Source organism: Plectropomus leopardus, chromosome 1 (genome assembly GCF_008729295.1).
Source record: "Plectropomus leopardus isolate mb chromosome 1, YSFRI_Pleo_2.0, whole genome shotgun sequence".
Taxonomy (NCBI): domain Eukaryota; kingdom Metazoa; phylum Chordata; class Actinopteri; order Perciformes; family Serranidae; genus Plectropomus; species Plectropomus leopardus.
In genome coordinates, this window is record NC_056463.1 from 39,851,669 (window position 1) to 39,875,587 (window position 23,919).

At 38.8% G+C, this 23,919-nt stretch overlaps 1 protein-coding gene across 1 annotated transcript in view; it reads right to left on the minus strand.

The window, feature by feature from the left end:
• iqgap1 (IQ motif containing GTPase activating protein 1) overlaps nt 1–17,502 on the minus strand; it is an 84,458-nt gene extending 66,956 nt beyond the window's left edge. Inside the window, exons 1-2 of the mRNA XM_042485164.1 lie at nt 17,243–17,502; nt 13,765–13,867 (exon numbers count right to left, since the gene is read on the minus strand). Coding sequence (XP_042341098.1) covers nt 13,765–13,867; nt 17,243–17,288 — 149 coding nt within the window. The 5' untranslated portion in view covers nt 17,289–17,502. The remainder of the gene's footprint in view (nt 1–13,764; nt 13,868–17,242) is intronic.
• Between the last annotated feature and the right edge of the window lie 6,417 nt (nt 17,503–23,919).

The following is a 23,919-nucleotide window of genomic DNA, read 5'->3' on the forward strand; positions in this document are numbered from 1 at the left end:
TATAATATTGTACAAAAGACAAGATTCCATTTTTTTGGGAAAGGAAAAAAAACGTCAGCTCAGAAAGACAGAGGATAAGCATATTTTTCAAATTGTTGAAGCATTTAATTTATACAATATCATTTTTAATAGATTATGCATTGAAATTCAGTTTCTATCAGATTATCACATATTATAATCATTTATCACATTTGATTTACTTGATAGTGGGCAGATGATTTGGCGCTCAAGTTTTTACAATTTGTCATAAACAAAAGTTATTGGGGACCTACACATTGAAAACCTATCAGCATAACTCGAACCCAATAAAAATGCCACCCTGGTATTTGAGTTGTTTGTCCCGACAGCGAAAGTCTGGTCTGGTCAAAATGCTGAGCATTCTTTGGTGTCAGTTACTTGGACTTTTACAAATCATCCATTAGTCAACTTTCAACGTGCATTTTTTAGAGGCGGCATGTCACAGCTGTCAGACCTGGCTGTCATACAAACACACACACACACACACACACACACACACACACACACACACACACACACACACACACACACACACACACACACACACACTGCCAACAACAGGTAAACTCTGTAGCTGGGCAACACTCACAACCATCACTAGTACATGACTGCTATCCTGACAAACCTTCAGACTGTCACATTGTTCTGTTCACTTTATCCCAAATGAGGTCAGAGTCAGCAAAATCACTGTATTCCCCTTATGTGACATCAATGAGGTGTGTTTTAAAAATGCTCACACCACCCGCTGCCCCACTGACCCCATCAGCCTGTGTGAGTACCCGTTCCATGCTGTGGAGGTCCTCTGCCACCTGGACACACCGTTATACTGTGTCATCGTTCTGTATTAACACAGATCACAGAAACAGCCCGGAAACTCTGTCTATGTAAAATGACGTGATCTTGGACAACACCAGTGTAACATTTTGATGACATGTTTATGTGTGTGACCCACTGCAGGAGATGAAAAAAGCAGCTGTTAGCATAGTGGGTAATACAAAGACGAAGAATAGCAGATGTGAATGTCTGCAAACTGAAAACAATGACATTCAGGAACTCATTACCCTCCGAGCAGATGAGATCAGCTGCCATGTCACAGAGAAGGTAAATTATTGTGACAGGCATGTTATGCCTTTGTTATTGTTTATAAAGCGCTGCCAATGCATATGTTATACACGCCAGAGGCAGACGCTCATGTGTTCAACGTCAGGCCCGTCATGGCTCTTTTGATCGCGGGATGCCACGATGCAGTGATCATCACATACTGGAGCGGAATGATGCCGCCATCATTTGGTCCTGTGTAAAAGTGCCGGGGCAGTAGAGAGGGGGGACTTTGTTGCGGCCCTAAAGTGCGATCTTTGTGTAAAAGCGGCTACTGCATCTTCACCTCCTCCATCTTTGTTTAGTACGATGCTATTTTCGTTTCTTCCAGACTGCAGATGACCTTATAAACAAGCCGGGACCCCCCACTGACACTGATTGCTTCCACTGTTTCCAAAAAGCTACTGAGCAATGGACTGCATTCAGGTTCTTAACAATCATACTGCAGCTGTGCTTGAGTATTTTTCAAGACATGAAGAAGCCTGTGAGTTTTACAATGCAGGTTTGATGTATTTGGGTGCACAGATGTGAATACACCAAGTCAAAGCATTTCTGAAACCAAACTGGTCCACAGGAGCCCACAAAGACTTCACAGTTACAGCATGACCCAGGGAGCAGGTCTGAGGTCAAATACTGGAAGGAAACAGGCATTGTAACAGGAGTGTTTCCAGGTATCTATCAGTTTGCACTGTAGCTTACAAATAAAAATTTGAATTACGAATTCTGTAAAGGATAAATGTAAACTGTAAAAGTCACACCTCACCTGTTGCCTATTTTTGAGTGTGTGAAGTGACAGAAAGTTCAAAGTTCCGCCTCCATGCACCACTGTATGTCATTATTAAACACTGTGTATCTAGCTGATTTCCTCTGTGCAATAACTATGTAGTAAGACCAAGAAATAGTCCCGCATATAACTCACTCACTCACTATAACATATATTAACATGTCACATTTGTGAGCTTTGGAGCAAGTTGTAGGCAATTTCTGTTTCTGTTGTTTCTAGAGCAGCAACAGCCATTTTTTATATCTGCAAAGTCATAATACATTCAATAATATCTCACTGGAAACATAAAAAAATAGGTCAAAATAAATCTTAATCCACACATCAGAATAGAGAGTGAGGTTTAGAAAGATTAAAACACAGACATCAGTCTCTAAGTGGATTTCCATTACAGATTTGCTCAAAACTTAAGCGACATTTTCGAAATGTCATAAAACACAGTTGCAAGATGACTGTGTTTTCACTGAGTGATGTTCTGCATCTTCTCCTCTGGCGATAACATTCCAAGCAGCATGCCATGAATGTTCAAAACATTAGCAGCTTTATTTCTATTGCAGCCACCGCACTACACCATCATTATTTACAATCCAAGGAAATGTATGCGTGTTATGGAGCCAAAATGGAAAGGCAAGTCCCTTATATGTCTTATCGACCACGTATGAGGGATTTCTGGGAGGTGATAGTCCACAATTTCACAAAGAATTGTGGATTCAAAACTTCTGGATGATCCACTCAACTTTTGAAGAGTTATGTGATGCAATAACAGCTCTTGTAGCTCCTGCTGCATCATGAGGTAGCCAGGTCCTACTGACAAGCACGTAGCCATAACATCAGGTGACCTAGAAAAGCCAATAAAGTGTTTCCATTGCAGTTTTGCAAAACATGACTCTTTAAAAATACCTGAAATACCACCTCATGCAAGCGTAAAAACTTTTTTGCAATAACTGGGAGTTTTTTTTCAAAGTTTATGTATGTATGTATGTTTGTATGGTTCCATTAGGCGTATCTTATATTCGCAATTTCAATTTGCAAATTTTGCAGGTTATTGGAAACGCGCCTACAGTCAGTCGTTCCTCCTGTCCTCTGTGCTCCTTTCGCTGCTGCTGCAGTAACTGACTGTCTGCACTACTGGTACAAGATATGTGGCCATCTCAGCTCAACAGTTTGTTCTAGCACAATTCACTATGAGCCTTGCTAGCATGCTGTGCTTTTGTAAAACATAATGTAAGGTATAAGGTACAAGGTAGATTTACTTGTTATTTTTTATACATAGTTAAGTAGCAGTAGCAGTAGTTTAAAATATAATTGAATTGTTTGTCCTTGATCCTGATGAGTTGATTAAATTAACCAGCTACGATGAAAATTTCATCTGGTTGCTTGGGCACATTGCTGCTGATGGCATAGTGTATCATTTTCTCCGTGTATATTCTTATTCCTCTTAATTAATCTTTACTTTTGATGAACTTTCTGATAGATAAGTTTTGACTTTATACTCACTAAGTTTTTATTGAACTTGCAGCAATGACCTTGGTTGTTGTCAGCTCCAGTAATCTTCATTATACATGGTTCACTTCACTGTCTCCACCCCTGTGTGTGTGTGTGTGTGTGTGTGTGTGTGTGTGTGTGTGTGTGTGTACATTTGTGCTAAATCAACATAAGTTCTACCAAGAGTCATGATGTCAGGTTTTTAAAAATCCTTAAACTTTTGTGAAATTGCATGTTTAAAGGGAGCCCTGTCATCCAAAGAAATTACACAAAACACTAATTAGAAGCTGCTTTAACTCCAGACCTGAATGTGAACCACCCTCTCAGAAAATAAGTAACTGTTGTGTGTTTCTCCTCAGCACAGTGACAGAGGAAGGATAAGGACGGCAGCTCAGGGCCATCACTGATAACTGAGAACTGGGAGAGAGGATCATATCGAAGCTCCCAGAGACAGAATCTGACACATAGAGTGACTGCTGTTGGTTTACTACCTTAAGCTGTCATTACATGATTACTTTACATTGTTCAGCTCTGTCTGAACAAGATCTGCTACAGAGTGACTGCAGTTGGTGGCACAAAGGAGAGAAGCCTAAACATAGAATTTGAGTTTTGCATATATTTTTTTTTTTTTTTTTACTGGAGGGTGTCAAATAATTACTATGCAAGTATTTTATTTGTATTTTTACTTAATTATTTTATGTCCTTTACATTTAAGTATGTTTTTTTAATATCTATGTTTAGGCCAATTTTAGTGAGTAAATTTGATTAAATTTTGATAGATCAAACAAACATTTTATATTAAAATGATTGAAATTGTTATAAATGTCCCGTTTGTTGTCACTTGGGTCTAATTTTAAAAGTTGTGGTCATCCTTCCAGTCACTTTTGTCAAAATCGCAATTAATTCAGCAGTTAATCACCCAGTAAATGCTGAAACAAGTAGGTCCAGTAAGGCAACAACTCCCCCCAGCCCACCCATTTTAACCCTATTAGCACATGAAACTGAGAGTGGGCACACCCAAAATAACTGTTCCAATTCTCCACGGCAGAGAATGTAAGCAAAGTCAAACCAAGTCAGACCATTTGTCGCCTTCTTCCCACATAGGTCTATAACCTGTCTGACCAAACTATGAAAAGAACAACTAACTTGCACAAAACACCAAAGTACACAAGCTTTCCCAAACTTTTATTTATTTGTGGCGAGCTGCCATATACATCTGCCGTGACATACCCCTTTCCCACTTAAATTAGCGTGTGCATGCTGGTTTGTCAAACACGGGCAAACCTGCTAATTATAGGCGATTGACTGCATTCCCACTGCCTATGAACAAACCATCAAGCACACGAATCTGCCTCTCCTGTGTGTGTGTGTGTGTGTGTGTGTGTGTGTGTGTGTGTGTGTGCAGTGTGTGTGTGCAGTGTGTCTGTGTTGTTTCGTTGGTATGTCTCTCTTTCAAACTCAGTGCAGACTAATGTGGTTCAATGTTTTAGCTGCTTAGGAGGAGAAAGAGGGTAATAAGAGGTGGCCCATCATTGCACCCCCCCAGTTAAAATGGTGAAGTTACTAAAATTGTTCATCCGGGTGTTGATGACTGCAGAGTGATTTGATCCGGGTGTGAATGCCAATTGTATGTATTCTCATTGCATTAAAAAGCCTGATGTTAGCAATTTTTTGTGCAGTTGGAATGAGGCTACAAATTTTTGGAGCTGGACTGTTTATTATGAGTGCTACTGGAATATTTTTATGTATCGTAGGGCAGGGCGATAAATTGATTTTATCAATTAATTCCAATTTGTGGTTCAGGGCTATTTTTAAAAATGAAAATCTTGATTTTCGCCTCCGCCATATGTTCCCAAAAGACAGCCTGGTCACTCATTTGGATCATTTTGGAGCATCAGATCTGGAACAAACCACAGTCCGGCAAAGTTTATTTAAAGGCTGTTGCAACTAAAGGCAGCAACACAACCACTTGGGTTTCAACATGTTAAACAGAGGCAGCAGCCAAAGGGGACAGTGTGTCTCACTCTGAGATGCACAAGACCGCGTTATCCCACAAACAGCCAGTAAAAAGCAGCCGACATTAGTGGAAGCATTTTCCTGCTGTGTCCCTTATGACAGGACAGCGACCTGCTGCAAATCTGCAGTGTTTCCCTACAATGTTAACGAGACTAGAGACCCCCCGCCAGGCCGAAACGTTAGTGAGGTTTGTGTAGGATGGTAAAGTACACTTTATCTTTCCCCTTAGGAGGTAGAAGCAAACTTGCCAACCCTCCCGACTTTCCAGGGACCCCCCCGTTTTTCCCTGCCCTCTCCTAGTGTCTTCCCGGCGTCCCATCTCTCCCGTATTTCTCACGATTTAAATACTAAAATGCACAAAAATAGTTATTGTTTTATTTTTATGAAACATGTCTGAATACAGACTGTCCGCCAGGTGTGTGTGCGTATTTGGATACCAGAAGGCAGCTCGTGCCACACATTCCTGTCTGAACCAAAGTAACTGAGCCCAAGTGATTAATTTTACTATTTTAAAAAACTGACAAAAAGTGGGCCTAACAAAAACAAACATCACACCTGGCTGATGGATAGATCCATCAGAGCAGACTGAGAGCAGCACAGTAACAGACCTCTCATCAAGCTGTTCTACGCTGCTCTCCTTGTTATCAGGGGCAGATTTAGTGATCTGGGGGCCTGGTGCCCCAGCACAGCTGCCTTGCTTTGATTTCCCCCATTCTCTAACTTGGAGCGATGGTGGGCTGTTCTCTAAACCCTTAATGTAACTAATATAGAGGAGTGCAGGTGATATAAAAACACTAAAAGCTGTTACTGATACAGTTGTGCTGCTTGTTAAAGATAGGATACAAATTAATTCATGTAAATATGTTTTGTGAAATTACTGCAGCCGTCAGTGTTAAAGACAAGTTTGCAGCTTGGACTTTAACCCCAAAAGGGAAATTCAGTTTACTAAATTATTGGAGATTTCATTTTTAGGCCATATTGTCCAGACCTAATATATCATTCAGTTATTTATAGCGCACTTCGGGCAGTGACAGCTCTCCAAAGCATCAGGCGCACTGAAAGTGAAACATAACCGGTCATTCTGCTGGGTCTAAAAGTTTGCTTCTACTTACAAACAGCTGCTCCTGTCATTCATCCATGCGAAATGATCAGCTGTGAACGGATCGACAGATCAATTATCCATAAAGCAAGTGACAAACTGCTGCGGAGGACAAAAACAAGTCATGGAGAGCTCTGCATGCGCTGCATTCAAGGACCCTCACAAAAACTCCTAATTTTGAAAGAGGACACAGAATGAAAAAAAAGAGACAACCCCTTTGTCACCTACTGCCACACATACACTGCCATTCTATGGGAAACACTGGTACAGATAAACAAACAAAAAAAATGTCAAAGAAAAACAGTAATTGCAGGTTTGAAGAATCTGCTCAGATTTAGAATAACAGTTCAATACCAAACTAAAATATCAGTTTAACTTCACTGCACCATCATGGACACTCCCTCCTCTCCCGCCCTTCACTTTCACCCTGCAGTCAAACCTGAGAGGAATCCGATTCACCAATGGAATCAAAACCACTTTGCTCCCCATTAAAAGATCTACGTCACCTGCTGAAAGCATGTGCTGAGTGAGTGATTTACAGCCAGCTTTACTTGACTGCATCTGGCACAGGGTGACAGGAAATGAGGAAGAGACGAATGTGGAGGACATGTAAAAGGGTTGCTGCAGCAGATTATGACACCCTGACTTCAAATGCTGTTGTAATGTGTCATTCATCATCAGCAAATCTACAGTGAACCTACCTGAAAGTGTTTGTGGTGCACTGTGATTTGATGAGGAGTGAATGTGCACAGATCAATAAACAGGAGTATCATTTGGAAAACATGTCCAACTGCATTCCCAGAGAGACTGGAGCAGCCAGCAAACAAGTGAGAGACAGAAGAAAAGATAGCTGAATGTATAGAGAAAGAAATGCAGAGAAGAAACAGCAACTCATCAGCAAGAAACAGTAATGTTGACATGATCAGTTGGTTGACAATTCCTGATAATAGATGAGTCATTGATCAAGAAAGAAAAATGCTGATTTCTGTGTTATTCATGTGAGAATTTGCCACTTATTCTGTTTCATATCTTTGTGTATTAGACAAAACCTGCAATCTGAAGACACAGGATAAACAAAATGATAGAGCAATCCAAAAAAATAATCAAAGATGAATCGCTAAAGGAAACAGCCATAGTTATCGCCCTAGAACAGGGATAGTCAACTTTCTTTGCTTGAGGGCCATTTCTGCAAAATGACAGGAGGCCAGATGCCAGTCACACAGCCTCATACATGTGTCTGGATTTAAGGACATTTCTAGGATTTTAGGATGTTTCTCTAGTTTTTAGCCTGTTGCCAGGATTTTAGCATTTTTCTAGTATTTCAGCATGTTTCTAGGATTTAAGGACTTTCAAGGGTTTGAAGACGTTTCTCCAATTAGAAGGTAGAAGGTAGATTTATTAGGATATTTCTAGGATTTCAGGACATACTTGAGATTTTAGCACATTTCTAGGATTTCAAGACGTTTCTCTGATTTCAGGACATTTCTAGGATTTCAGCATGCTTCCAGGATTTTAGGACGTTTCTAGAATTTTAGGACGTTTCTAGAATTTTAGGACATTTCCAGGATTTTAGTACGTTTCTTTGATTTTAGGACCTTTTTAAGGAATTCAGCACATCTCTCTGATTATAGGATGTTTCAAGGCTTTTAGGACATATTTAGTATTTTAGCACATTTCTAGGATTTTAGGATGTTTCTGGGATTTTAGGATGTTTCTAGCATTTTAGGACATTAGAGTCTTAGCAAGGACCTCTGTAGGGTTGCAACGGTATGAGATTTTCACAGTATAATAACCGTCTCAGAAAATGTCATGATATCATGGTATCACAAAATTATTATAATTATTATAATCAGTTACAATTAGGAATCAAAAACAGGAATTTGTTGTTTGAACACATTTAAATAATGAATATGTGATACTTGAGATTATTTTTGTAATGTAAGTATATATAAAAAGACAGTCGAGATGGAAAGGAAAGAATCACTGTCTGAGTGCATTTTTTTTCAGTACTGTAGAAAAGTACATGTACACGGTATGATAACAGTCAACTTTCAAACCATTATATTTTTTGAAACTGATATATGGCTGCAATCATCCTCCACTGGCACTATTTGCAAAAAAAACAAGCTCTATTGTGATGCTGTTTTATGTTGTTTTGGTACTTTTATATGCACTAAAAGTACCAAAATAATTCCCAGTGTGAATCACTTTATTTTTGTTGTGAAAATGGGGTGCCACCCAGCACCCTACTGGGTGCAAGATTTGGCCCACTGGCCATAAGTTGAGTGCCACTGCCCTAAAGCCAAGCTTAGCATGCAGCAACAAGCACACTACATCCATTTAAACATCTAAAAGAGACAGGCAAGTGACTGAGCATTCAAATATGGCATGATCCTGTGCACAGCGGACGGTGTCAGCCTAACACTGCTCCTCTCTGTTTGATAGGAACATGAAAATAAGAGTGATAACACATAGTTTGCATCTCTGCTGACAGATCTGATGTTTAGACTGTGACCAAATCCATAAACTGGCCGTGTACGCTCAAACACACACCTGACAGTAGTAGTGTCAGAGGAGTGACATAGCTACAAAGCAGCCGTCGCACACCCTGCTCTGTGCACCTGTCACAGGCATTCCCATCATACCACTCAGCAGCAGCATACACTCCCAGCATTCCTCCCCCCAGCGATCCCCTGCAGGCTCAGTCTTCCCTCCATGGAGCTCAGTCTACCTGAAACTCTGCCCCACAGAGACAACACGCAGCTCCAGGACCTCAGCCAATCAGCCAATCAGGAGGCTCACAGCAGCAAATAATGAACAGGACTGACTTGACGTACTTGGCTGTTCAATGTTTCTGTATTTGGCAACACCTTCGCTGACTGATTGAGTGTGTTGAATAACACATCCATCAGTTCGCTTCAAATGTTCGAAACAAATCAAGGATCAGTGTTAGCAGCACTACCGTGCTGGAAATTCATTCAAAGACTAAAAACTAGCGATGTAAACCACTAATATTCTTCCATTGAGAGCACACAGAGGGTATAGTTAACAACGTATTCAAGCAGAGGCAGATTTCTGAGGAGGGAGATGCAGTGGCTCATCTTCTGTCTCAAACACACACTATCACGCACCTACTTATTAGTCAACAGAAGCTAACACAGCCATAAGCCCGTGAAAACATAGTGACATTAGTCGTGTTTGTGCACAGGGATGAAATTATATCATATGTGTGACCAAATGCAAAACTTAAGTATGGCTGGCTGGTGGGAAAGCCCGTCATATTGCAGTGTGACAGTAGGGATTTTGTGGCTTTAGGAGGGAAATGCAGAGCCATGAACATGGAAGTGAGTGTGCTTTACATGCTTTACACACAATAAATTCCCAGGACTCTTCCATGACTTTAAAGCAAATTTTAAAGACCATACATTCTCTGAAACAACCATCCATACTCCTGTCGGATCTTTTTTTGTGACAATATTATAGCTTTTCTAAATATAAATTATTTAAAAAAAATAATGAATTCAGAACAGGATTAGAACTCAAAATTAAATAGAAGTTAGGGACTATTCATGATTTTTAAGAGGGGAGAGTGTGGTGCAAAAAAGGGGAGGCATGTCAAATATTTGCCCTGCGATAGTCTGGTGACCTGTCCAGGGTGCACCCCGCCTCTTGCTCAAAGACAGCTGGACAAGCTCCAGCTCCCCCGCGACCCTTACGAGGACAAGCGGTTACGGACAATGAATGAATTTAAAATATTTTTTTAAGCGATTATCATTGATTTTCAAATTTCTGATGGTCTTTGAATACATCACATGTTATTATACAGGTTTGTGAAACAAAATTCCACGACTTTTCCCTAAACTTTCAGGCTATATTTAGTTTACAAAGACTTTTTTTTTTTTTTTTAGTTTCAAATTCCATGACTCTTCCAGGTTTTTCATGACCGTACGCACCCTGTGAATTTCTCTTCATTAGTTTAGTTTTTAAACAGATACAGAGAGTGACAACAAGACATGTCAATCAAGTTTTGACTAAGGTCATCTTTTGTTGGCTGGAAAGAATAAATAGATATTTTTGTTCTTGTTTTGGTGTGAACTCTACCAATTTACACACACAGTGTAAATGAAAAGCTGTGGGACATTTTGGGAACAAAGAAAAGCTCAAGCTGAAGTAGAAATGTCAGATGAAGGAAAACTGGAAACAGACAAGTGAAATAATTTCAGTAATTTCCTGAAGATCCCACACAGAGGGACGATGACAACACAGGTGAAACGTAGGAATACAAAAAAGCCCAAAACTAGGACTTGAAGATATGAAGAAAATGAAATATCACAATATTTTTGACCAAATACCTCAATATTGATACTACATTGATACTGTAGGAATGACTATTGGGGCTTTTACTAAATATTAACACAAAGACAATTTTGATTAAAAAATCAGCAGTAATGTGCATACCATGACGAAGTGGTTAAAGGCAAAAAATACAACAGCTAAAAGAGTCTGGTTAATTCAGAACGTGACATCACTTTACTGTATTGCGGCCTTTAAAACCAGGAAAAGACATCATCATATCACCATCTTGAAAAATCTAACAGCATATGTTGTCTCATATCACAATATCACTATAATATCGATACAGTGCCAAGTCATGCATACGAGCACTAAGAGCACTCATAATTGTGGCAGTCATACCGGAACCTGTTGCTATGACAACTGTGGGTTTCTGTGGCAACAGTGGGAAATACTAAAATCAACAGAGAATGAGTCACTTCCTGTCTCGCACAATCGTTCCTCTTTTGAACCTGCAGGCCCACAGCGGGGTCGACTCCAGAATCACTGTAAGCAAACATACACCTGCTGTGACACGCTCGGGCAGACGCAGACACCAACACACACACAGACACACACACACACACACACACAGACACACACACACACACACACACACGTGTGTACTGAGTAACAGACCTCAACTACTTCTTCTTGAATTCTCTGTCTGAAATGTCAGATGAGAAGTGGCCAAAGTGTGTTCAATATATACTTATGTTGCATAATAATTCTCTAAACCTGAACATCTACTGTTACATGTCTCACCGATGTCTACTTACTTACTAACTTTTTCATGTTTGCCTTATTATATTCTGTTGTCTAGAAAATTTCAGAAACTTTTTTATTTTATCTTCACATCTATGAACTGCATTATTTCAGTTTTTTGCAAACACCCTGACTTAATTTACAAAATGCCTCCTGTGACTAGATGGATGGAAGTGATAATGGAAACACAGAAAGAAATCATATTTGATGTGGATCAGTCACATCATGACTTTAATATGATCAGTGTTTGGTTGTGGTGGGAATCACTAGGCGCCCCACGACTCAGTATTATCATAACACTTTAGTCATTATACAAAATTACTGCAATTTTAAACATTTGGCAACATGCTGAGTATTACAATAATGCGTAATGACATTTTTTGCAATTTATAACCTTTTTTTAACTGTTATGTACCCAAAGGAAAAGAAAACGACAGTTTCTATTTTATCTTTTAAGTTTTAAAAGTAAAGTTTCTCACTTCAGTCATTTTTATTGCAGCAAAATGTATCTTATGGACTGAAAAATTAATCTATTTTGTAGGTTACCAAATGTTTATTTTTTATTTGCAATACTGAAAAGTTTATTGAAAAAAAAATCAATCCTTGGGGTTTTAAATTAGTTTTATCCTCAGTCAAAGCTCACAGCTACATTTTGCATATATTCGGACAGCCTTTAATAGCCTATGAGTTGATCTATTAAATTTCACATATTTGATTAAATTCTTAATGATCAATTAATCAAACATCAGTTATTTGTTGTCATCCCTTATACTGATGTGAGTGAGTGGAGATCAAACAGACCAAATAATGTCCACTGGACTGAATGAAGTAATCAGTCGATTAAACAGCTGGTGGAGCAGCGGATGAAGATGTAGACCTGGAGTTGATACATCTCTGAGACTGTCTGTGCTTGACGAATTTATTTTCTTTGCTTTTTTTCAAATAATAAAACTGATTTTACTCGGGTTTGAGATTCTGAGCTATTTGAAGACTTCTCTTCAGAAGGTTTTTCACTTTTTTCTGACATTTTACGGACACTAATGACAGAAACCAAGCAGCAGATTGATTGAGCATTAAATAATTGATTTGATGCAGCCCTAAATGAAGCTCCATATCTTTCTGTGGCATTTCCACACATTTTCAACTTTTGCTTGACTTTTTAAAGACCTACAATAAAGATTTCTGTTTTTCTCTCCTCACTTGCCAAATATATCAGATTCAAACTGATTGAAACTATTTTCAAACATCATTTCAGCTGACTGACCTACAAGATGAACCCATGGAGAAAATAACCAAACATATGTGACAGCAAACAAAACACTGTCACACATCATATTAGAGCTATGTTACATCCACAGCTACAGAAAATTAATTTACTGTTATGTGACATCACATAGAAGATTATCCAAGGAAGACTACTGTAACAATGTCATTATACACAAAAATTTGGAGGACACACATCAACAAGACCTGCTCCATCAACATTGATGGGTCTATAAATTAGACTGTAATTACATTTTTTTTGCCAGTATCTTGTTCATATTGCTAAGAATCTTTGATATCAAACTGATGCTCAACAAGCTGTCTAGCTACATTTAAAATGTCATTTATCATAGAGGAGATTTAAATATCTCAATTAGCCCATTTATGGGCGTTTTTTTGTCAGTTTATTTCAGTAACATTGATATAATAGTCTGCAACTGAGGAACGACATTCTCGTTAACCCAGTAATGAATCACAAAGAGGCGGCATTAGCAGAGGGAGGCAGCAGTAAAACAGAGCATTAGCCTACTGGAATATTTTCACATTTAGCCCTGTGGCTGACACAGAAATATGGTGCGTTTCATTTTTACAATAATAAACTGTGAAAACAAACAGTTTGGATACTGTAATATAACAGTGTACTGCTGGTGTGTGAGCTGCCAGTATTTTACTGTATACTGTAGAAATACAGATGTATAATGTATCTCTGTTTTTGCAGCAATAGGTTGTAGATTCATTTCACATTATGAGGACTGTAAAATGACTGTATATTGCTGGTGTCTGTGCTGCCAGCTCTTTGTTTTACGGTGAAATTATTTACAGTGCAGGGTGAGAGACAGTGTGTGACAAGAATCAGAGGTGGCGTCATTGCAGACAGCTCGCAGGTAAACCGTCATCCAGCTCTTACCTTTTGGCTTCCTCCAGGTGACACAGGTACTCATAGGCCATGTTCTGCTGCCGCCGCTCGTCCATCTCCTCCGCTGTGAGCCGCTCCACGCCATCCAGGACGGCTGAAGCCCAAAACAGACACAAAACCACTGTCAAACAGCAGGTTCCCTGCTAGCAATTTTTTGTTCTAAAAACATTCTGAGAATGGTACAATGCAACCAATGCAATGTTTTAGTAACATATGCAGCTGCAAATTTTCTTTCAGTTCCCAGCATGTTCTCCTTAAAGTTAGGGTAACATTCTCTATAAACATCAAAAATTGTGTTTTTATTGTTAACACATCACATTCCGTTTTCATTTTAAAAGATGTGTAATTGCAGGCCTCAATGACATGTTCTGAACTTTGCTTTGAAAATGTTCTTTCTTTGTTCACATGTAACATTGTGGGACCGTTTTATAAATTAAAATACATTAAATACATTTTATAACATCCTCAGAATGTTGCAGTTAAAACATTAGTCAGCATTTAACCTTAGAGGAACATTATTTAAAATGATGAACGTCCTTAAAATGTTTTTTTTAACATTAGTTTAAAATGTTTCCTTTAAAACATTATTGCAACTTGTAGGTAATGTTAGCCTATGTTGTGGGAATGTTCCCCATGAGCTGGGACGGAATGTAATGACTTGTTGAGCAATATGACAGGATATCTTGCTGACTATACACCTAAGGAGCAGAAAGAATTTTAAAGAAAGTTGTTTTATTCTTTACATTTTATGGACAAATGGCTGTTTTGAACTTGTTCCTGGCTGCATATCCAGGACAATGTTTCCATCCAGCTCCCTGGCTCTTCAAACACTGAGGTGTTGTGCAGAGGAAAGCAGCCTCAGCCATACGTCATCTGTGCAGCCAGTTAACACATGAGCTCAATGTGGCTCGGGGCTGTCGGACTGTATGATGAGGGCATGCCTTTGTCTGTAAATGGCATGCTTATTCATACACCAAAAACAAACAACAATGCTCGGGAGGTTAAATGGGGCGATTCCCGTGAGATTTCACTGAGTGGAGCCGAGATTCTGCCTGCAGAGAAATGTTCCCGGCACAAACGTCTGCAGAGGGGGGAGGGGGGTGAGCAGCAGTACAAAGAGGCCCCAGTGAGCCTCCTGTCACCTCTGAGGAGGGACAGACCGGGATCACAGGAAACCCCAACAACAGGTAAATCCTGATTACAACAAAAAACAGAGTGTACGATGTAAAAACACCATCCAGGTCCTCCTCAGCTAGTTGCACCACTGATATGAATCCAAAATTAAATACTAGAACATGCCAGCCAAGCAAAGTACTTCTTGTTGGCCATATTTGCTCGATAAAGCGGTAGAAAGTTGTGCAATCACATGAAGGACAAACTCACAACTAATTCACACTTGCTTTCAACTGATTTAGCAATTCATTTTTGAAGAAACCCATGGGCAGGGATTTTCAGGTAACTGTATATCTATGAAACACAAAAATTTTACAGAACTTGTACATTTGGAATATTCTGCCCTGTCTTTGATATTTGGCACAAGCAGTGGTGCAATGTTACTGTGTACATTTACTCATTTACTATACTTAAGCACAAACTTGACGTACTTGTACCTCAGTTGAGTCTGTTCTTTTTGTGTCACTTTATACTTCTACTCCACTCCATTTTAGAGGAAAATATTGAACTTTACTACTTTTACTACTTTACTACATTTATCTGAAAGCTTTTGTTACTTCACAAATAGGGCTGGGCAACATGGCCTAAAAATAAAATCACTGAATTTTTCACATCAAACCCGATTTACGATTTTAATCATTTTAATCATTCTTTAAAACAAACTGCAAATGACAAAGACATTACTCAAAAGTTTTGTTTTGGTTTTGATTTTAGCAGTAATAACTAAAGGCAAACTAAATTTCCCTTCTGTTAATATAGTGAATTGAATTTCCCTTTTGGGGTTAACGTGCAAGCTGCAAACTTGTCTTTAACACTGACGGCTGCAGTAATTTCACAAACATATATACATGAATTTATTTGTATCATATCTTTAGCAATATGCAACACAACTGGATCAGTAACAGCTTTCAGTGTTTCTACATCCCCAGCACAGGGGTTTCCTTGGAAAATCAGGAGGGTTGGCAAGTTTGCTTCTACCTCCTAAGGAGAAAGACACAGTGTACTTTGCCGTCCTAAGCAAACCTCACTAACGTTTCAGCCAGACGGGGGGTCTCTAGTCTTGTTAACATTGTAGGGAAACTGCAGATTTGCAGCGGGTTGCTGTCCTGTCATACGGGACACAGCAGGAAAATGCCTTCACTAATGTCGGCTGCTTTTTACCGGCTGTTTGTGGGCTGCCGCGGTCTTGTGCATCTTAGAGTGAGACACATCGCCCCCCTCGGCTGCTGCCTCTGTTTGAGACGTTGACACAAGATGTTGCAGCGGACTGTGGTTTGTTAGAGAAATTTAAATTTTCCAATTTATGTTGAAGATTTATATCTATTTATTCATTCTATTTTTTCTGGATTGGGTACTTTCAATACTTTAACCCTTTGAAACCTGGAGTGACATTACTTTTGTGTGCTGCTTTCAGACACCTTTCACAAGTATTTAACCCTTTGAACCCTGGGCACATTGGTGGGATTTTTTTTTCCAAAATATGTGGAAAAAAAGGCAATGAGCAACTTCGTATAACTGTCCCAGAAATCCCAAGAAATAAGTACATTTAGAAGATTATTTTTTTAAAAAAACAAAACAAAATAAAACAAAAAAGCCAAGGAAAATGATTAATGGAAAAAAATATCTAATTTAAATATTTGAAACTGGGTTACAGAATTATTACAATTTAAAAAAAAAACTTCCCCCTGCTCATTCCCTTGTTGTTTGTTTGCTTTTTAGTCTTTTTTTTAAATATTCATTTATTTCAAGTGTCTTGCTCATTTTGGGTCATTTCTTCTTCTGTTGCTCAATTCTTTCTTTCAATGTTTTTTTTTAAAGAAATCAAGCCACTTTGCTCAGGTTTTAAAGGGTTAAACTCATGTTCTTGATGATACTTAGTTTTACTTGAGTTACATTTACAGTGCGGTCTTTTACTTGTATCAGAGTATTTTACAGTGTACTTTAAGTTAACGTGTTGAATACTTGCTCCTCCATAGGACACAAGTAGGTCAGAAGTTGGAGTGTAAAAACTAATGTGTGTGTGGAAAAGTTTGGTGCAGTGGAGCAGCAGGCCTCCTCCCGCCCTGCTCTGCCCTGCGTTCTTGTAAAAACGCGGAAGTGATAGTTAAGCAGTGAGCATGCTGTCAGAAATCAGTCCGATGGGACTGTGAGCGCTTTCTAAAAGGAAATGAGACTTTGGTGAAGTTTGAGGCAGTTTGCATGAAACAGGAGCAGAGCAGGAGCAGAGCAGGAGGTGGTGCGGGGTTATAGAAGCCTTCTGCCTGCATCAAGGTGAGCACTCAGAGGGTGAACTTACAGCCATATCTCGGCCGGAGCCCGTCTGCCTCGTCAGAAGTTGACATCCTCCTCCTCTGGTGAGAAACGCGTCTCTCTGCGCTCCGCGGTTCGCTGCAGCCAAAAGTTTTACGCTCACTTCAGACAGTTTGCCTCCCAAACTCTCCGGAGCGCCAAATACAGCCGTGAAGAGCAATAGCAACCCGGGCAGGACCTGTCGGCCCTCTTGTTCCTCCTCTGCACACTGAGACTTTTTTCTCCTTCTTCAAACCTCACTGATGTCACTGGGTGTGTTCTTCCTAATCCTCAACTATTCGTTTCAGGAAACAGAAACGCGCAGAGCGCAGCAGCGGTGCAGCCTGCAGGCGGACACACTGCACCGCAGCGCCGCCTGCTGACCGCCGCGTGCACAAGGAGGAGCAGATTCCCAAACTGTGGTCTGCGGACCGTCAAGGGACGTTATAAAGTGGGATATGGAAAGTTCATAGTGAGATGAGAAATTGTTTAACCTTCTGGAACCACAAATTGGCTTGATTTTCTTCTAAAACATAGGGAGAAGGCAAAGAGCAACAAAATAAGATATGACCCAGAAAGTCATGCAAGGTGTAGGAGAAGAAATGTGGTGACGAATCGCCGTAAGATAATAATAATAAGAATATTAATAATAATAATAATAATAATAATAATAATAATACAAATATTATCATTATTATTATTATTAAGAAGAAGAAAAAATAGAAAATGAAAATTATATGGAAAAGTGCTTAAAAATTATAATAACATAATCCAAATTATGTAATTATGATAATTATCCATTAAATAATGCTTTACCCTAGCATTCTTTGAAAAAAAATCTAAATATAATATATTCTCACAACTTGTGGAACATTTCTTACCAAGTTAAAACACTGAAATCACCTGGAAGAAGTGCTTATAACATTAAAATAGTTTTGTAAGGTAATTTTAAATATGTAATGATTCTAATTATAAATGTAGTTTTTCCCTAGCTTTTAAAAGCCTAGCTTTATCTGGATCTCAGTTCTGCTCTCAGTTTATTTGTCCCAAAGTTCATTCTTGTCTTTAAAAAAAAAACAGGTTGACAAAACAAACTAAACTTGAGGCCTGAAGCTCCACAAACAGCTTGTGAAGCTTGAGTTAAGATTAAATCATCAAAACTGTAAAGTTTGCCACAACTACTTAAGAAGAAGAACAACCCTGACTGGACAACATTAGACAACACTTCTTAGATATTTTATAGGATGATTGTATTTGAACTTGACATTTAGAAACGTTGAGACAAAAATATATAAGTAAAAATAAAAATAGAATAAATTCTAAAAGAAAAAAGGAAGGAAATGATATAATAGATATCATGAATATGAACAGAATGGTTGACAAGTTAACTGAATAAATAAGATAATTTTTAAAGATTTTTTTAAAAAACATATTTAAGCAGGAAAGGCGTCATAGAGATTAAAAAGCTCTTTTACAAGAGTGTCCTGGCCAAGACCAGCATCAGCACTTTACACAAAGTTTCAGACAAACAACATGTAACAGTTACAGGCAATAAAAAAAAAAATCAGCCTGTTCCTGCTCCCAATGTGTCAAACGATGTCGCTTTGGCAGTGTCCCCAGTGTCACCGTACAGGCGCAGCCTTTTAGCTCTGTATGAGATAAAGCAGGCTTTCATCCAACTCCGGTGTAAACCCAGCAACCTCATTATAGACACTCAGAGCAATAGATGGAGTATGGCCACTAAGTTCTTCTAGGTGGATGGGTCCAGCAAGCACAGGACTGTAACCCAGGAGTCTGGTGTGTTTGTGTCCTGTGTGAAACTAAAAATCAATGTTCAGTTATTTCGTCACATCAGTTGTTAATCATGTGATTTGACTCACTTGATAAATTAAAATTGAAGGATTGTTCTTCCACCTTTGAATGACAATATACAAATATTACACGAAAGAGCAACAGTGCTGCTTCAATTAAAGTGAGGGAGGATTGCTGGCAGAACGTTTCTAATTGTGTGAATTTTTATTTTAGAATGGGGTTTATTTCTAACGTGACAGCTGCTGAAATTTTTTATTGAATTCAGCAAATTTAACCCATTTATTCCCCCAAAATTCCCAGACATCAAGAAATCTAAATCATCTCTTATTAGTAACCCTTTGAAATAATCAATCTTTATTTATCACTGATGATGTCCCTCTCATGATCTTTTTGCATTAGTTCCTCATTTAAATTCTAACAGTCTGGCTTGGAAATAACTATGCATGTGTGCAAGTACTGTATTTGTATACTTAGATGTACTGTGTTATCCTGCCAGTCTCTACAGTTGCTGTCAACATGTTCACTAATTTTATAACCACACTGAACAAAGATAAGTTATTGCAAATGCAAATACCAGTACTAGACACTAACAGGCAAAATGGCACGTTGCACAGAGCAGATCGAGTTTCACTGCTAACAGGCAATGATCAGTGTGCCTGGTGGAGTTGTCCCTTCTAGTTTCCATGCATTCAAGATGGTGGTGAAGATAGCAAAAACATTTTGGTTATGAATTAATCAGCAGATGATCTTGTTCAAAATGAAACCAACCTTTTTATGGAAATCAGTGTTTGAGCCTTGATGAAGGACAAAATGTGGCGTGCAACAGACAGTAGGCCTGTTTTAGCCCAGCTATTGGTGTAAAACTGTTTTTTCAACAATTGTCAATCACCACAACCACGAGAGGTCAGTGAGGATTTCAATATGCTTTTATTTTGGTTGTCTGTTAGTAGTAGTAGTAGTAGTAGTAGTAGTAGTAATAGTAGTAGAATTCAGTCATACATGTGCACACAAAATACAAGGCTGATTGGTCCAGTAGCGCAAAATTAGATTAGATCACACTCACACACACAATGTCTGGCAGGAATAATGAACTGACTTAACATTATCTGTGATAAATACCAATAGATTAATCTATTCACTGTAATATACCAGCAGGGTAAAACAGACTTCAGCAAATCAGGACCAAGCATAAAAACATCATTTACAGTAGCAACATTACAGTGGGGTTCTAAGGAATTGTTGCATTTCATATTCAAGTAGACGTCAAGTAAACATACAGTCCTGTTTCCTTCAGTTGTGAAATATCACACAAAATCAGATGTATGTTGTCTTCTTAAGATCTTGAGCTATTACAACAGTCCAAGGACTCAGCAGATCTGACAGACTGGGGAAGATTGTTCCAGAAGGTCGGGGCTAAAACAGCAAAACACGATCACCTTTTGTTTTGCAGTTGGAGCGGGGGATAGATAGTAGGCCAAGATTTGTGGATCGCAGTGGTTGAGAAGTAGAATACAGAAGAAGGAGATCAGAAATGTAACTGGGGGCGTGGTCGTGTAGTGCCTTGTATGTTATCAACAGGATTATTCTGGATTTTACAGGAAGCCGATGGAGGGATGCATGTGTAATGCTAACTGTGAATTTTTTTTTTTAGAGTCAGCATGAGCAAATGGTCAGAGAACACTGCAAACACCTTCAGTAATTAAGTGGGAAATCCAAAACATAAGAAACATTTTAATCAATTTAATCTTTTCCTGCTAAGACAAGTCAAATGTCTGATGGGATAAAGGTCTACTGTGAACACTGTCACCACTTACACACACACACACACACACACACACACACGCTGGTTCAGCAACGTCCATCTGTAAACACTGCCCTCTGTCAATGTTCAGTTTATTACAGGACATGTCATGATAATGCTATAATGTGAAACTCAAATTCCCTCTTATGTAAATGGACCGTAATGGCAAATGGACTGTACTTTCAAAGCGCTTTCACAGGACATGTCACATTCACCCATTCACACACACATTCACATGGTGGTGGCAGAGGCTACCGTACAAAGTGCCACCTACTAGGTACTAACCATTCATATGCATGCACACGCCGATGACGCAGCATCAGGAGCATTTTGGGGTTCAGTATCTTGCCCAAGGACACATGTTGCCTGGAGAAGCCGGGGATCAAACCGCTGACCTACTGAGGATGACCAACTCTACCTCTGAGCCACGGGTAGAGTGGCTCAGACCACCGTGTGTGTGGTAGTGCTAACAACACACACTAATCATTACACAACTGTTTTGATAGAATTTATTTTGTCATGTATGTAAATGACTTACACCATTCAAGAGCAGAATGTCACAAAGTGCTCTGCCAAAGAAAAAGGCAGCTGACCAAAAAGCAAACAAAAATATATCTGTATGAATTAAACCACAATGAAGTAGAAATGAGAGTAAAACACAAACTAATACCATGGCAAGTCTAAACAGGAGGGTCTTGAGCTGCTTTTTAAAGGTGACCAAAGACCCTTAAGTCCAAAAGGAGAACGTTCCGAAGTTTTTCAGCTAAAACCAAAAGCAAGGAGCATCTTAACAGGTAGCTCCCATCCTCTCTTCAGCCAGTTTGAGTGCTATAGAGTCCCTGAGGCAACTAAAACTGTATTCAAGAAGTCCTTCATTCTTAGTGCCATCAGTATTCTTCAGACTCTACAAAACAACTGATGAGTTTTAAACCACAGACAGACAATGATATGAACTAATTGAATATGTTAAAGGTCGCCATTGGACACAAACTAAAAGTTATAGAGAGGCCAAGTCCAGGCCCGGTCTATTGTCCGACACACGGACAAAAGAATGTATTAATGAAAAGGAATCAGCTTATTATAATGTGCACAAACTTAGAGTCAAAACAATCACAGCCATCAAAGAAATCATTCAATCAATCATTCAACATCACTGGGACTTTTAACTCTTCATGTATCATTCTGCTTCACAGCTGTTCTAAACCTTTCACAAGGCCTATATTAATTGTCGGTGGTTAACTTACGTTACTGTAGATTGTTCAGTATTCCTTCTGTATTCCTTACCTACAAATCTCTGAATGGACAGGCTCCATCCCACCTGTCGCAGCTCATAGTTCCCTATCAACCCTCAAGGCCACTGCACTCTGAAAACGCAGGGTTACTTGTGGTTCCCAAAATCTCCAAATGTAGGATGGGAGCCCTCAGTTACCACACTCCTCTATATGGGAGTTTTTCCTTAGACGATATGAGGGTCTAAGGACAGAGGGATGTCCTGTAAAGCTGTAAAGCCTTCTGTGGCAAACTGTGTTTTGTGATAATGGGCTTCATAAATAAAATTGAATTGAATTGAATAGATTGTAGTAGATTGCTGTGGTTGCGCTGATGCCGTGATCCTGCTCGATGCAACCTTCTATTGACATTATTATGAGTCATGCCTCCACTATTATCATACACATGGGACTGTTATCAATGCCTCTTTCTCTCTCTCTCTTTCTCTTCCCTTTATGTCATTATTGTAATTTAATTGATATTTATGACATCTATTGGAAGTCTGTCTGTCCTGGAAGAAAGATCCCTCCTCAGTCGCTCTTCCTGAGGTTTCTACCAATTTTTGCTTAATCATTGTGAAGGTCTAAGGGCAGAAGGATGTTGTATGCTGTAAAGCCCTCTGAGGCAAACTGATAAAGGGGTTTATAAATAGAACTGACTTGACTTGACTGATGTAACAGACTGTTAAATACTGAAAAAAACAACAACCCTTAAATTCAAGTTTTTTAAGTGCAGTGAGCTGCAGCTACATTTATGTAAATAAATGTAAATTATGTTTGTAATACTGAATTAATTAATTATTAATAATTAATTAATAGTAGGTGCTCTGATTGATGGTCAGTACAAAATTTAAGTCTACAGCCTCCGGTGAGTTACTAAAACTCACTAAACACAATCTTACAAAATCTATTTAGAGATGATTAGTTTCTTATTAGTTAACTCTTGGTTCCTCACTCTCACAGTGTGACATTGCAGTAAAGTTTCTTCCCCTTTAACAAGGAACCCGGTTTCTTACTACAGGTGGTTTTCTGTATCTTAAATAATATGAAGAAAATCCACAGTGGGTGCATGTTTATATGGGTTTACTTTACAAAACAAGTTTACAGTTTAAACTCAGTGTTGCCTGACAGTAGATTGCATGACCAGGATCAGTTTGCCTGTGTGTGACCTGCTTGTATTGTTTCTGAAGCTTCATACAATTCACTATGAATCTGGGTCCTTTTTCCACTGTGAAGATTTACTAATTATGATTACAGTGTTTTGCTGGGGTTTGGGGTGAGTGATAATTAAGTTTTTGAGTGGTTTAAGATGTTAATAAAAAAAATCTCTTTGAATGAACAAGATGACATAAAAGCCATCTGCTAATTGACCTGAAAGAATATCACGTGATCAGGCTGCTCCTGAGTTTCACATGCATCCTGATCCTCTTCATACATTAATTGGAGAGCTGGGACTCATGCGCTTGTAATATTTTTGGACTTTAGACTTGTGCCTTTTTATTTTTTTTTCTTAGTTCATTTTTTAAAAAAAATATTTCATTTTTTATTGTGAAATGCATATGTGTCATTTTTAAATAAAATGTTGTCTCTATTCTACATGGCACTGTGTACTGTAATCAATTTGTAAATGGCATATTTTAGAAGAAGATTTGAATGCTTCCTCATAAATACCTGAAGATAGATACTTTATTTGTCCCTGTGGGGAAATTGGTTTGCAGCAACAACACTGACACTGACATTTCCATATATCAACATAGCAAAAGTTAACACATCAGTAAATGTACTATGCACTTACATTGCACC